General features: G+C 71.5%; 1 protein-coding gene across 1 annotated transcript; it reads left to right on the top strand.

Annotated features, from left to right (window-relative positions):
* Nucleotides 1–45: 45 nt before the first annotated feature.
* Nucleotides 46–13419, top strand: ABCA7 (ATP binding cassette subfamily A member 7). The gene is given in 46 exon segments (XM_080565822.1): nt 46–473; nt 890–965; nt 1068–1161; nt 1274–1415; nt 1496–2009; nt 2099–2179; nt 2264–2489; nt 2587–2726; nt 2796–2912; nt 2996–3175; nt 3243–3715; nt 3829–4051; nt 4146–4367; nt 4496–4700; nt 4791–4907; nt 5020–5191; nt 5380–5511; nt 5586–5725; nt 5821–5958; nt 6144–6391; nt 6394–6550; nt 6714–6916; nt 7043–7104; nt 7745–7943; nt 8021–8145; nt 8216–8314; nt 8417–8612; nt 8689–8783; nt 9091–9123; nt 9216–9321; nt 9409–9483; nt 9668–9837; nt 9904–10081; nt 10181–10296; nt 10438–10582; nt 10665–10788; nt 10895–11024; nt 11098–11218; nt 11362–11424; nt 11492–11598; nt 11818–11959; nt 12030–12164; nt 12248–12351; nt 12429–12521; nt 12599–12842; nt 12920–13419. Coding segments are annotated over 45 exon segments (6993 nt in total). The 5' UTR covers nt 46–473; nt 890–899; the 3' UTR covers nt 13061–13419.
* Nucleotides 13420–13507: the final 88 nt, after the last annotated feature.

Genomic DNA, 13507 nt, shown 5'->3' with positions numbered 1-13507 from the left:
GCCCCTTTAAGGCCGCTGCCCGTGACGTCACGCCGCGGTGTCTTTGTAGGGGAGCGGGGCGGGGCCTGCGGGGCCCTTAAAGGGGCCGCGCCGTGAGAACGGGACCGGGGCGGGGGGGCTGCGAGCGGCACCGGCACCGGCGGAGACATCGGCGGCGACATCGGCGGCGGCGGCTTCGCGTCCTTCACCTTCTCCTTTCCTCCTCCCCCTCCTGCTCCTTCTCCTGCTCCCCGCACCTTCCCCCCCCGTGCCCGCATCCCCCCCGGTCCCCCCGTGCCTCAGTTTCCCCCGTCCCGGTGCGCGGCCGGTGGGGGGGGGGGGGCACGAACCCTTCCCCGCCCCCGCCGCCGCCCGTCGGGGCTCAGCGGGATGTCGCGGCCGGCAGCCCCTGACCCCGTAATCCCCTAATCCCGTAATCCCCTAATCCCGGCACCACCCCCCCCCGGGGCCCCGCGGCGGCAGCGGGCGGGGAGGTGAGTGGGGGGCGGCGGGGGGCGGCTCGGGGGGGTGGGGGGCGGGAGGACGGGGAGCGGCCCCCGCCCGCCCGCGGCCCCCGGGTGGGGAAACTGAGGCAGGGGCAGCGCCGTGAGCCGGGAGGGTCGCGGGGCTCCGGGGGGGGCTCCTGGGGCCGGCCCCGAGGCTGCCCCCGGCGGGGCTGGGGGCTCCTGCCCCGCTCCGCGGCGGTTTTGGCCCGGAGCGGGGGTTTGGAGGCGCCGGGGAAGGAGCTCCGCCGGCCGGCTCGCGGGGCCGGCTCCTCCCCGCTGAGCCCTGGGGAGCTGCATCGGGAGCCCCGGCGCATTGCCGGGCTGCACCGGGCCCGGAGAGCCCGGGGCGGGGGCTGGGGCTGGGGGCTGGGGCTGGCGCCCACCCTGCGGCCATCGCCCCGCAGGACCCGCGCCATGGCCGTGGGCACCCAGCTGGGGCTGCTGCTCTGGAAGAACCTCGTCCACCGCCGGCGGCAGCGGGTGAGCATCGCCCCCGGCACGGGGCGGGGGGCTCCCGGGGCCGCTGGGGCCGCTGGGGACGGGGGCTCCCCCCCCCCCCCCCCCAACCGCGGTGTCCCCCAGGTGCAGCTGGCCATCGAGCTCCTGTGGCCCCTGTTCCTCTTCGTCATCCTGATCGCGGTGCGGCAGTCCCACCCGCCCTTCCAGCAGCACCAGTGTGAGCGTCCCCGGGGGGGCACCGGGAGGAGGCGGCGGATGGGGCCGGGGGCTCCCCCCGCTCGGGTGCATGGGTCTGGGGGCACCCGGACCCACCTCCCCGCCTGCCGCAGGCCACTTCCCCAACAAGGCGCTGCCCTCGGCGGGGACGCTGCCCTGGCTCCAGGGCATCATCTGCAACGTGAACAACCCCTGCTTCCAGCACCCCACGCCCGGGGAGGCCCCCGGCGTGGTGGGCAACTTCAACGGCTCCATGTGAGCGGGGGGCCGGGGGGCTGGGCGCGGGGCAGGGCTGGGGTCTCCGCTCACCATCACCCCCCCGTGCGCGCCCCCAGCCTCTCCCGCCTGCTCGCCGAGGCCCGCCGGGTCGTGCTCCATGCCGAGAGGCAGCAGCTCCCGCAGCGCTTGGCCCAGCTCCTGCCCGCGCTGCGGGGTCTGGGGGTGCCGAGCCCGGCCCCCCCGGCCCGGCCGCTGCGGGACTTCCTAAGGGAGGACGAGACCTTGGCGCGCTTCCTCCGCACCAACGCGTCCCTGCCGCCCGCGCTGGTGGAGGAGCTGCTGGGGGCTCGGCTCAACCCGCGCGCTGTGAGTAGCGGCACTGGGATGTGGGGGCCGGGGGGGTCCCCGCGCTGCCTGACCCTGCCCGCCCCCCAGCTCTTCTCCGGGGGTGCCCGTGCCCCGCCGGAGGCCGCGGTCTGCAATGGCTCGGAGCTGGGCGCCTTCCTCGAGGGGCGCGACACCGCCGGCACGCGGCGCCTGCAGCGAGGGCTGTGCGCCCTGCCCGGCCCCACGCTGCGCGCCCTGGGGGCCGCCGTCCTCTTGCAGCTGGACCTGCCCCGGCTGCTGGCGGTGAGTCTGGGCTGGGGGGCGCGGGGCAGGACCCCCCCCCCCCCCCCAGAGCAGCCATGAGCCCCACTTCCCGCACCCCCTTCCTGCAGGAGAGGCTGAGCTCGGAGGCAGACGGCACCGTGGGAGCCCTGGGTCCCTTCCTGCGGGGCGCTGAGTCCCTGCTGCGGGAGGTACCGACCACAGTGCCCCCGGTGTCCCCACGTCCCAGCCCCCCGCCTGGGGCTTTGCCCGCAGCCCCCTCCCGCTCTCCCCAGGTCTCCTCCATGGGCAGCGCGGCCGAGCTGCGGCACGAGGTCAGGGCGCTGCGGGCCACCGGCGCCTCGGGCGCCTTCGGGGCGCTGTCGCGCATCGCCTGCGGGCACCCCGAGGGCGGCGGGCTCAGGGTCCCCTCCCTCAACTGGTACGAGGACAACGACGTCAAGGCCTTCCTGGACCGCGGCGGCTCCGAGCAGGGCGCGGGGGCCCCGGACAATGGCAGCAGTGAGCGGGGCTGCGGTGGGGCTTGGGCAGGGACCCTCGGGGCTGCCCGGGGGTGGGTGGCGGGGGCAGCGCGGGGGCTCAGCGCTGCGCCCCCCAGGTCCCTTCTGCAGGGAGCTGATCCGCAGCCTGGAGGCCACCCCGCTGTCGCAGCTCTTCTGGCGGGGCATCAAGCCCCTCTTCATGGGCAAGATCCTGTACACGCCGCCCGGCCCCGCCACCGACGGCATCATGGCCGAGGTGAGCGCGGTGCCGTGCTGGGGGGGGGTGGCACCCGCCCGGTCCCCCCTGACCCCCTGCCCCGCGCAGGTGAACCGCACCTTCCAGGAGCTGGTGGCACTGCGGGATGCGGCGGGCGCCTGGCGGGAGCTGGGACCCCACATCCGCGCCTTCCTCAACAGCAGCCTGGAGCTGCAGGTCCTGCGGGTGCGTACCCCCAGAGCGGGGCTGCGGGCAGCTCGGGACCCCGGCCGGGGCCGGGTGCGAGGCCCTGCTCTGACTTTTTGCAGGAGCTGCTGCTGGCACCGGGGACGGCCCCGCTGGTGGATGGGATCCTCAACGGCACCTCCTGGACCGCGTCGGCGCTGGCCCGGCTCCTGGCGGGGCCGGCGGCGGGGCCGGGGCTCAGCTGGCACCAGGTGCTGGATGAAGCTGACCAGGTCGTGGGCATGCTGTCGCAGCTCCTGGAGGTGCGTGCCGCCCCGCCGGCCCCGCACGCGGGCTGCCCGCGCCCCGCTGAGCCCTGCCTGCCCGCAGTGCGTCCGCGTGGACAAGATCGAGGCGGTGGCCACCGAGGGGAAGCTGGTGGCCCGCGCCCTGGAGCTGCTGGAGGAGCGGCAGTTCTGGGCCGCCGTCGTCTTCCAGCCCCCCCTGAGCGCCTCGGCCACGGCGCTGCCCCCCCACGTGCGCTACAAGATCCGCATGGACATCGACGATGTCACCAGGACCAACAAGATCAAGGACAGGTCTGGGGACACCCGCCCTGCCCGTGCCTGTGCTCCCCCCGGGGCAGGGGCGTCCCCCCCCCCTCCCAGCACGCTGCTCTGCCCCAGGTTTTGGGACCCCGGCCCCGCAGCCGACCCCTTCAGCGACCTGCGCTACGTCTGGGGCGGCTTCGTCTACGTGCAGGACCTGGTGGAGCAGGCGGTGGTGCGGGCGCAGACCAGGGCTGCCCCGCGGACGGGGGTCTACGTGCAGCAGATGCCCTACCCCTGCTACGTGGACGACGTGTGAGTGGGCGGCGGGGGCGGCCCCGGTGCCGCGGGACCCCCGAGCCAGCCACCGCTGCGGGGCACGGGGACGAGCGCCCTCAGCACCGTGGGGCCGGTGCCGTCTCCCCCAGGTTCCTGCGGGTGCTGAACCGCTCGCTGCCCCTCTTCATGACGCTGGCCTGGATCTACTCCGTGGCCATGATCATCAAGGGGGTGGTGCACGAGAAGGAGGCGCGACTCAAGGAGACCATGAAGGCCATGGGGCTGAGCAGCGGGATCCTCTGGCTCAGCTGGTTCCTCAGCAGCTTCATCCCCTTCCTCCTCAGCTCTGCCTTCCTCGTCCTCATCCTCAAGGCAGGTTGCGGGGTGGGACGCGGGGGACGGCTGAGTGCTGGGAGCCAGCACGGGGGGGGGGGCTCCGCAGGCTCCAACCTGCCTCGATTCGCAGCTGGGAAACATCCTGCCCTACAGCGACCCGGCTGTCATCTTCCTCTTCCTCGGCACCTTCTCGGTGGCCACCATCTGCCAGTGCTTCCTCATCAGCACCTTCTTCCTCCGCGCCAACCTGGCCTCGGCCTGCGGCGGCATCGTCTACTTCTCCCTCTACCTGCCCTACGTGCTGTGCGTGGCCTGGCGCGACCACGTCACCTTCCCGCTCCGCGTCCTCGTGGTGAGCGGCCCCGGCCGCCTCGTCCCCTGCGCCCCCTTGTCCCCCGGGCGTGCCGGGCGTGGGGTCTGGGGGCTCAGGAGCCCGCGGCTGGGGGCTTTCCACCCACGCTGCCGTTCCTGCCACCGCAGAGCCTGCTGTCGCCCGTGGCCTTTGGCTTTGGCTGCGAGTACTTCTCGCTGTACGAGGAGCAGGGGGTGGGCATCCAGTGGCACAACCTGGGCGTCAGCCCGGTGCCAGGAGACCCCTACAGCTTTGCCACGGCCATGGGGCTGCTGCTGCTGGACGCCGGCCTCTACGGGCTGGCCACCTGGTACATCGAGGGCGTCTTCCCCGGTGAGCGCGGAGCCCCCGACCCCTCACAGCCCCCACGCAGCCCCAGCCCCGCTCAGCCCCGCTCAGCCCCGCTGTCCCTGCCCGCGTCAGGTCAGTACGGGGTCCCCAAGCCTTGGAACTTCCCCTTCCTGAAGAGCTACTGGTTTGGAGAGCCGCCCTCGGCCGGGCACCCCCCGTTTCCCACCGATCCCCTCACTGCACCCCAAGGTGAGCCCCTGCCCGCCCCAGGGCAGTCTGGCTGGGGTGGGAGCCCCGCCACGAGGGGTCCTGCCCCACCGTGAGGGGTCCTGCCGGGCTGTGACCCTCCGGTGGCTCCCAGTGCTGGTGGAGGAGCCGCCTGCCCAGCTCCAGCCCGGGGTCTCCATCCGCAACCTGGTGAAGATTTACCGCAGCAGCAACCACGTGGCCGTCAACGGGCTGAGCCTGGACTTCTACGAGGGCCAGATCACCTCCTTCCTGGGCCACAACGGGGCTGGCAAGACCACCACCATGTGAGCCGGGGGACGAGCGGCTGCGCCACCCACCGCGTGGATGGGAGCTGAGCCCCGGCGCTGGCCCCTTCCCATCCCCTCTGCCCCCCCCGGGTCCCCTCGAGGACGGGCTCGGAGCACCCCGTGTGGGATGGGGGAAGCTGTCCCTGCGCTCTGTCACCCCCTCTGTGCCCCCCACCCCTCTCCAGGTCCATCCTGACCGGCCTCCTGCCCCCCACCTCCGGCACTGCCTATGTCCTGGGCTGGGACATCCGCTGCGACATCGACAGCATCCGCAAAACCATGGGGACGTGCCCGCAGCACAACGTGCTCTTTGACATGTAGGCAGGGCAGGGCAGGGGTTTGGGGGGGCTGGCACAGCGGGGCCCCCCGGTGACCCCCCCCCACCCCGCAGCCTGACGGTGGAGGAGCACATCTGGTTCTACGGGCGGCTGAAGGGGCTGGCGGAGGAGCAGGTGAAGGCGGAGATGGAGCAGCTGCTGCGGGACACGGGGCTGCCCCACAAGCGCCGCGAGCAGACCAGGAACCTCTCGGGTGCGTGGGGCAGGGCCATCCCCCCCCCAACCCCCCCCCCCGGTGGTGGCACCGTGGCCCCGGCCGTCCCCGACGCCATCCATGCCGCCCCGCAGGCGGGATGCAGCGGAAGCTCTCGGTGGCCATCGCCTTCGTGGGCGGCTCCAGGGTGGTCGTCCTGGATGAGCCCACGGCCGGCGTCGACCCCTACTCCCGCCGCAGCATCTGGGAGCTGCTGCTCAAGTACCGCAAGGGTGAGGGCAGGGGACCCAGCGGGGGACCCAGCGGGGGACCCCGCTTCCCCCTTCATGCACGTGAGCCCCCAGACCCGGAGAAGCAGGAGCAGGGCGCGGGGGGGAGCGCGCTGCGGAGCAAGGAGATGTGGGGAGATGCTCGTGGCGAGGGGCCCGCGGCCAGCAGCGTGGCTGTGCGCCCCCAGGCCGCACCATTATCCTCTCCACGCACTACATGGACGAGGCGGAGCTGCTGGGAGACCGCATTGCCATCATCGCGCAGGGCCGGCTCCGCTGCTGCGGGTCCCCGCTCTTCCTCAAGGCCAGGCTGGGCACCGGCTACTACCTCACCCTGGTGAAGCGGGAGCGGGCTGAGCCCGGTGGCAGCACCCCCAGCCCCCCCAAAAAGGTGGATCCCGCGGCCCCTCTGAGCCAAAAGGGTGCCCGGTGCCTCCCAGCCCGGCTCTCAGGGCCCTGAGCCCTGGGTTGGGCCGCATCCTGCCGCGCAGCGCTCCACGCTCCGCCTGCCTTTCCCTGCAGAGCAGCAGCGGCTCGGAGCGCAGCGGTGACACCGGGCTGGGCAGCGAGCAGGACAGCGAGGACAGCACCGTGGGTAGGGTCCCCGTCCTGCCTTGGCACCCGCGATGCACTGAGCACCCCTGGGTGCTCCGTCCCCTGCAGAGACCCTCCCTAGGTTGGGGAGCAGGGCACAGCGCCAGCGCCTTGCCCTGCGTACTGGCTCTGTCCCCGGGTCCCAGCCCTCCCGGTCCCCCCAGATGTGCCCCAGCTCTCGGCGCTGATCCAGAAGCTGGTTCTCGGCTCCCGGCTGGTGGAAGACATCGGGCACGAGGTGCTCTTCGTGCTGCCCTACAGCGGGGCCAAGGACGGGGCTTTCGGGGAGCTCTTCCAGGAGCTGGACGCCCGCCTGGGCGAGCTGGGCATCTCCAGCTACGGCATCTCGGACACCACGCTGGAGGAGGTACCGCAGGAGCTGCCGCCGGGGTGCCCGTGGCACAGGGGTGCCCCCCCCTGCCCAGTGGGGTCTGCACTGCTGTGGGGGGGCGCCTGCTGCCGTGCTTGGTGCCAGCCCCTTGCCCTCTCTCAGATCTTTCTGAAGGTGGCCGAGGACACCGGGGTGGATGGTGACAGGACAGGTAAGGGGCGTTGGTGCTGCCTGGAACTGGGCTGCAGGACAGCGGGGTGCAGGTGGGGGGATGCTGGAGTGAGCGCTGCACCCGTGGGAGCAGGGGGTACCTGCCCGGAGCACCCATGGGTGCAGGGAGGTGCCAGAGGTTGGGGCCCCCGTCCCACCCTGATGCTCTGACCCTGTTTTATCAGGCACCAGGAGAACGTCCCGGCCAGGGAGAGCAGCAGCCAGCGGCGAGGAGGGGGACAGCGGAGCGGCCGATGGGGAGCTGGGTAAAAGGGGGGAGCTGGGGCCATGGGGCCTGGTGGTCCCCGAGCTGCCCGGCCCCTGCTGCTGGGTGCCCCCCCTGCGCCCCTATGGCTGGGGCAAGGACCCCGGCACGTGGCCACCAGTGCAGGCAGGGGCGGGTGGAGGATCGGGGGTTCATCAGGGGATGTACCCAGGCCCCTTCTCCTGGGGTCAGAGAGAGCTCGTGTGTGGGGATCCGGGGGGCAGGGGGTCTGCAATAGCCAACGTGGCTCTAGCCCTGCTTTCCTCTCTCCTTCACGCTGAGCCCAAGGAGCCCGGAGAGGTAGGAGCTGGGGGGCTGGGGGCTCCCCTGCATGCACAGGGATGCCCCTGCCAGCAAACTGTGCCCCCCAAGCCTGGGTTGAGCCCCAGCCCCTCGCTGCTGGGGGCCGGGGCAGGACCCGTCTGTACCCTTGCAGCGGAGGAGCCGCAGGAGACGGACCTGCTGCGCGGCGCGGCCGAGGGCGGCCGCCGGCTGCGGGGCTGGGCGCTCACCCGCCAGCAGCTCCGCGCCCTCTTCATCAAGCGGCTGCTCCACGCCCGACGCAGCACCCGGGGATTCTTCGCGCAGGTACGGCCGGTGGGAGCCGCCCCGACGGGGCGGGAGGGTGTGGAACAAGCCGTGACCCCCCCATCCCGGCCCCACAGATCGTCCTGCCCGCTGTCTTCGTCTGCATCGCGCTGCTCTTCAGCCTCATCGTGCCGCCCTTCGGGAAGTACCTGCCGCTGCGCCTCGAGCCCTGGATGTACGGGCACCAGTTCACCTTCTTCAGGTGAGAACCCTGTTCCTACACCCCGTCCCCCCCCCGCCAAGCCACCATCTCGCACCTCTGCCCCTTGCAGCGATGACGCCCCGGGGGACCCCGACACGGCTCAGCTGCTGGGCGCCCTCCTGGCCGAGCCGGGCTTCGGCACCAAGTGCATGAAGGAGGCAGCGGAGGCGTGAGTGGGGCACGGGGCTGGGACGGGGGCTCGGCCTCAGGGCCCCTCGCTTGTGCCAGGCTCCTGATGGGGTTCCCCGTCCCCACGGTGCCCGTTGAGCAGGACGGGGCCGTGCCCACCAGCGTCCCACCCCGACGGCTTCTGGCAGCCCCCGGCCCCCCCGGCCATGCTGGAAGTGCTGCAGCGTGGGAACTGGACGTGGGCTGAGCCGTCCCCCCCGTGCCAGTGCAGCGGGCCGGGGGCGCGCAGGATGCTGCCCGAGTGCCCCCCTGCAGCCGGAGGGCTCCCACCGCCACAGGTAACCCGCGGGTGCTGGCGGTGCTCCGGGGGGGGCGGAGGGGCCGTGTGTCCATCCGTCTGTGTGTCCCTGGCAGGTGCAGAGGGGCACGGGTGACATCCTGCTGAACCTGACGGGCAGGAACATCTCCGACTACCTGGTGAAAACGTACCCCCAGGTCATCCGCCAAGGGTGAGTGCTGGGGACGGAGCTCCCAGCACCCTGTCCTGTGTGCGGGGACGCTGCGGGGACAAGCATGGGGATGCGGTGGGGAAGAGAGGGCAGGGCTCTGGGCCAGGATGTAACCCCAGGGGAAGCAGGGCGGGATGCTGGGGACCAAGCCCAGCCTGGGCTGGCCCTGCCTGCGGGGTGTCCCAGCTGGTGGCAGCGAGGACACCCGGGGATGGAGGAGGACCGCGATCCGGCTCGTGGCTGGGCTGTGACACCTTGCTGCAGCCTCTCCTCACTCATGTGTCTTCCCCTGCCTCATTTCTTCCAGGCTAAAAAACAAGAAGTGGGTGAATGAGCAGAGGTGAGGCTGGGGAGAGGCTGGGAGGGCGGAGGGGGCGGCCGTGGGCTGCCAGGGGATCGTTTGGAAGCGCCTGGTTCTCCCCACGTGCCCAGGTACGGCGGCTTTTCCCTGGGCGCTGGCAGCTCCCAGCTCCTGCCGTCGGCAGAGGAGGTGGACAGGGCGGTGCAGGAGCTGCGGGCGCTCTTCAACATCACCCAGGTGCGGCCGGGGTCTGCAGCGGGGGTCTGCGCCCACCCTGGGTGGGCTCTGGCACGAGCCTGCTCCTCACCCCTCATCCTGCCCCAGGGCAGCCCCGCGGACCGGCTCCTGGGCAACCTGAGCCGCTTCTTCGAGGGCTTGGACGCTCGCAGGAACATCAAGGTGAGCCCCGGCCACAAAGCCCGAGGGGCCCCCGGGGCTGGGGGGCAGCAGGACCCACGGCACCTGGTCGGGCCCCCCCACCCCGGCTGGAGCTGGCAGCCAGCAGGAGCGGGCGCTGCGGGCTGGCGGAGGGAAGCTGATGGAGACCCGGCTCCGAGCACCGCTGGGCGCCCTCGGGCCACAGGTCTGGTTCAACAACAAGGGCTGGCACGCCATGGTCTCCTTCCTCAACGTGGCCAGCAACGCGCTGCTGCGGGCACGGCTGCCCGCGGGCGCCGACCCCGCGCTCTACGGCATCACGGCCACCAACCACCCCCTCAACCTCACCAAGGAGCAGCTCTCGGAGGCCGCCCTGTGAGTGCCGGGCCTGGGGTCCCGCGGGGCGCCCCGCCGCCCGCTGAGCCCGCTGCTCCGCGGCAGGATGGCCACCTCGGTGGACGTGCTGGTCTCCATCTGCGTGATCTTCGCCATGTCCTTCGTGCCGGCCAGCTTCGTGCTCTTCCTCATCGAGGAGCGGGTCAGCAAGGCCAAGCACCTGCAGTTCGTCAGCGGGATGAAGCCCGTCACCTACTGGCTGGGCAACTTCGCCTGGGACATGGTGCGAGACAGGGCTGGGGGCAAGGTGGGGCAGGCGTGCAGCTCCCGGGGGGCCAGGCCCCCTTCATCCTCCCCCTCCCGGTGTTCTCTGTGCCCACAGTGCAACTACCTGGTCCCCGCGCTGCTGGTCGTCCTCATCTTCCTCTGCTTCCAGCAGAAGGCCTACGTGTCCTCAGCCAACCTGCCCTCCCTGGTCCTGCTGCTGCTGCTCTACGGGTGAAGGGCCGGCGGAGCCTGGCACTGGGGCGAAGCCCACCCGTGGGCCAAACCCTGGGACGGGGCAGGGGGAGCCCTGGGGGCTGGGTCGCGCCCCTGGGGGGGCCGTCGTCCTCAGCCCCTCTCCCTCTGCCCCTCCAGCTGGTCCATCACCCCCCTGATGTACCCGGCCTCCTTCCTCTTCAGCATCCCCAGCACTGCCTACGTGGCCCTGACGTGCATCAACCTCTTCATCGGCATCAACGGCAGCGTGGCCACCTTCGTGCTGGAGCTCTTTGTGGACCAAGTGAGCCCCCAGACCCACCCCATCCCCCTGGGGCCAGCTGGCGCCGCCGGCTCCCCCCACTCCCTTCCTCGCTGCCCCACAGAAGCTCAACGACATCAACCGCATCCTGAAGAAGGTTTTCCTCGTCTTCCCCCACTTCTGCCTGGGCCGAGGCCTCATCGACATGGTGAAGAACCAGGCCATGGCTGACGCCTTCGAGAGGTTCGGTGAGTCTGGGGGCGCTGGGGCTGCCCCCTGCCCAACGCCCCGCCAGCATGGGCGGCCCTCCGTGGTGTCCCCCCGTCCTGCAGCCCCTTTCTCCTCCTCTCGCAGGGGACAAGCGCTTCGTGTCCCCCCTGTCCTGGGACCTGGCAGGGAAGAACATGTTTGCCATGGCTGTTGAGGGCGTCATCTTCTTCCTCTTCACCCTGCTGCTGCAATACCGCTTCTTCCTGCGGCTGCGGTGAGGGCCGGCCGGGGGCAGCGGGGGGTGGTTGGGGAGGGTCCTGGAAGTGCCCCGCCGCTGTCACCCCCAGGCCCCGGGCTCTGCAGCTGCCCCCGCTGGGGGACGAGGACCAGGACGTGGCCCAGGAGCGGGTGAGGGTGGGCAGTTCCCCGCGGCACGGCGACGTCCTGCTGCTGAAGGACCTGACCAAGGTGCGTGGCCGGGGCTGGACCCTGCCTGTCCCTCGCTGCGGGGCCGGAGCCTCTCCTGGAGCCCCCGGTCCCGCTGGAGGGACGGTGGGACGTGTCCCCTGGGCAGGGGACGCCGTGCCGTGCGGTGACCCCCTCGCCCACAGGTGTACCAGCACCGGCGGGCTCCAGCGGTGGACCGGCTGTGCCTGGCCATCCCGGCCGGGGAGGTGGGTGCTGGCGGCACCGCGGGCTGCGGCAGCGCCGGGGCTGCTGCTGACCCCGTGCCCTCCCCAGTGCTTCGGCCTCCTGGGGGTGAACGGCGCCGGGAAGACGTCCACCTTCAAGATGCTGACGGGGGACACGGAGGTGACGCTGGGGGAGGCCTGGCTGAAAGGGCACAGGTGGGAGCGCGCGTGCCTTCGTCCCCTCCACACCGTGCGCTCACGCTTGCTCTCATCCCGCAGCCTTCTTGCGCTCTTCTTCATGCTCATCCCTGCAGCGTGCTCATCCCTAACCCTGCAGCTTGCTCAGCCTTATCGCTCTCCCTGCAGCTTTTTCGCTGTCCCTGCAGCTTGTCCCCTGTCCCCACAGCGAGCTCACCCTGTCCCTCGCCCCCACAGCGTGCTCACCGACCTGCAGTCCGTCCACCAGAACATGGGCTACTGCCCGCAGTTCGACGCCATCACGGACCTGCTCACGGGGCGGGAGCACCTGGAGTTCTACAGCCGCCTGCGTGGCGTGCCGGAGGAGGAGATCCCCAGGGTACGACCCGTGCCCCGGCCCCCCCAACCCCCCCTGGCCCCCTCCTCAGCCCCTCCATGCCCTCCCGCAGGTGGCTCAGTGGGGCATCGCCAAGCTGGGGCTGGAGCCGCACGCGGACCGGCCGGCGGGCAAGTACAGCGGGGGCAACAAGCGCAAGCTCTCCACAGCTATCGCCCTCATCGGCTGCCCCCCCATCATCTTCCTGGTCAGTGGGGGCAGTGGGGGGGGGGGGTCTGGAGCCCCAGGGCAGGATCTGGCCCCTGCCCAGGGCTGACAGCGTTGTTGCAGGATGAGCCCACGACGGGGATGGACCCGGGCGCCCGGCGGTTCTTGTGGGACTGCATCCTCAGCCTGGTCAAGGAGGGCAGGTCCGTGGTGCTCACGTCCCACAGGTGAGACAAGGCGGGTCCCGGGGGGGCCTGGGGGCACCCACTGCTCCCCCCGGTGCCTCACGCCTCCCTCCCGGCAGCATGGAGGAGTGCGAGGCCCTGTGCACCAGGATGGCCATCATGGTCAACGGCCGCTTCCGCTGCCTGGGCAGCATCCAGCACCTCAAGAACAGGTACCGGGGCGCTGAGGGGCCGCCCCCAGCGTGGTGCCGGGATGGTCCCTGCAGCGCTGTCCCCGTCTCCGCCGCAGGTTTGGGGACGGCTACACGGTGGCGGTGCGGGTGGGAGGCCCCGGGGCCGCGCTGGGGCCGGTGGAGGGCCTGATGCAGCGCTGCCTGCCGGGCGCGGTGCTGCAGGAGCGGCACGGCGGCACGCTGCACTACCGCCTGCCCTCCCGCTCCTGCTCCCTGGCCAGCGTCTTCAGCGTCCTGGCGGCCCACCGCGGCCCCTGCCACATCGAGGACTACTCCGTGTCCCAGACCACCCTCGACCAGGTGATGGCGGCCAGGGGGATGGGGTGGGGGACGGGGGTGGGGGGGGGGCGCAGCCCCTCACCCTTCTGTCCTCGCAGGTCTTCGTGCGCTTTGCCAGGGAGCAGGGCGATGGGGACCCCGAGGGGAATGAGGACCTCGGGCAGGATGCGGCCGCGGTGCCCGGGACGGGGCTGACGGCGTTCCTCGAGGACGACGGCTACCGGGAGAGCGTGGTCTGAGCGGGGCCAGTGTCTGCAGCCCCTCCCCAGCTCTGGGGTGTCCGGGGCTGCTGGGGGGGCCCTGAGCCCCCCAGGCTGGGTGCTGGGCTGGCCCTGGCCCCCCAGCTGTTTTTTTTCTGTTCATGCTGCTGTGCAATAGCGAGTTAAATAAATTAAATAAATCGAATAAATTGAAAAAAGATAATAAATTGAATATGTTGAATGAATTAAATAAGTTGAATGAATTCGGGGCCGGGGGCGGCGGCTGCCGGGGCCCCAAAATATGGAACGCTTCACGAATTTGCGTGTCATCCTTGCGCAGGGGCCATGCTAATCTTCTCTGTATCGTTCCAATTTTAGTATATGTGCTGCCGAAGCGAGCACGAGTCCCAGCTCCACCACGAAGCTATTTAAACCTCCTTTATTTTACAATTTATAGAACACGGCGAGTTTCCTTTTCTGTGCTCC

Source organism: Anser brachyrhynchus, assembly GCF_964034855.1.
Source record: "Anser brachyrhynchus genome assembly, chromosome: 23".
NCBI lineage: Eukaryota > Metazoa > Chordata > Aves > Anseriformes > Anatidae > Anser > Anser brachyrhynchus.
This window is presented reverse-complemented; position numbering and strand designations above follow the sequence as displayed.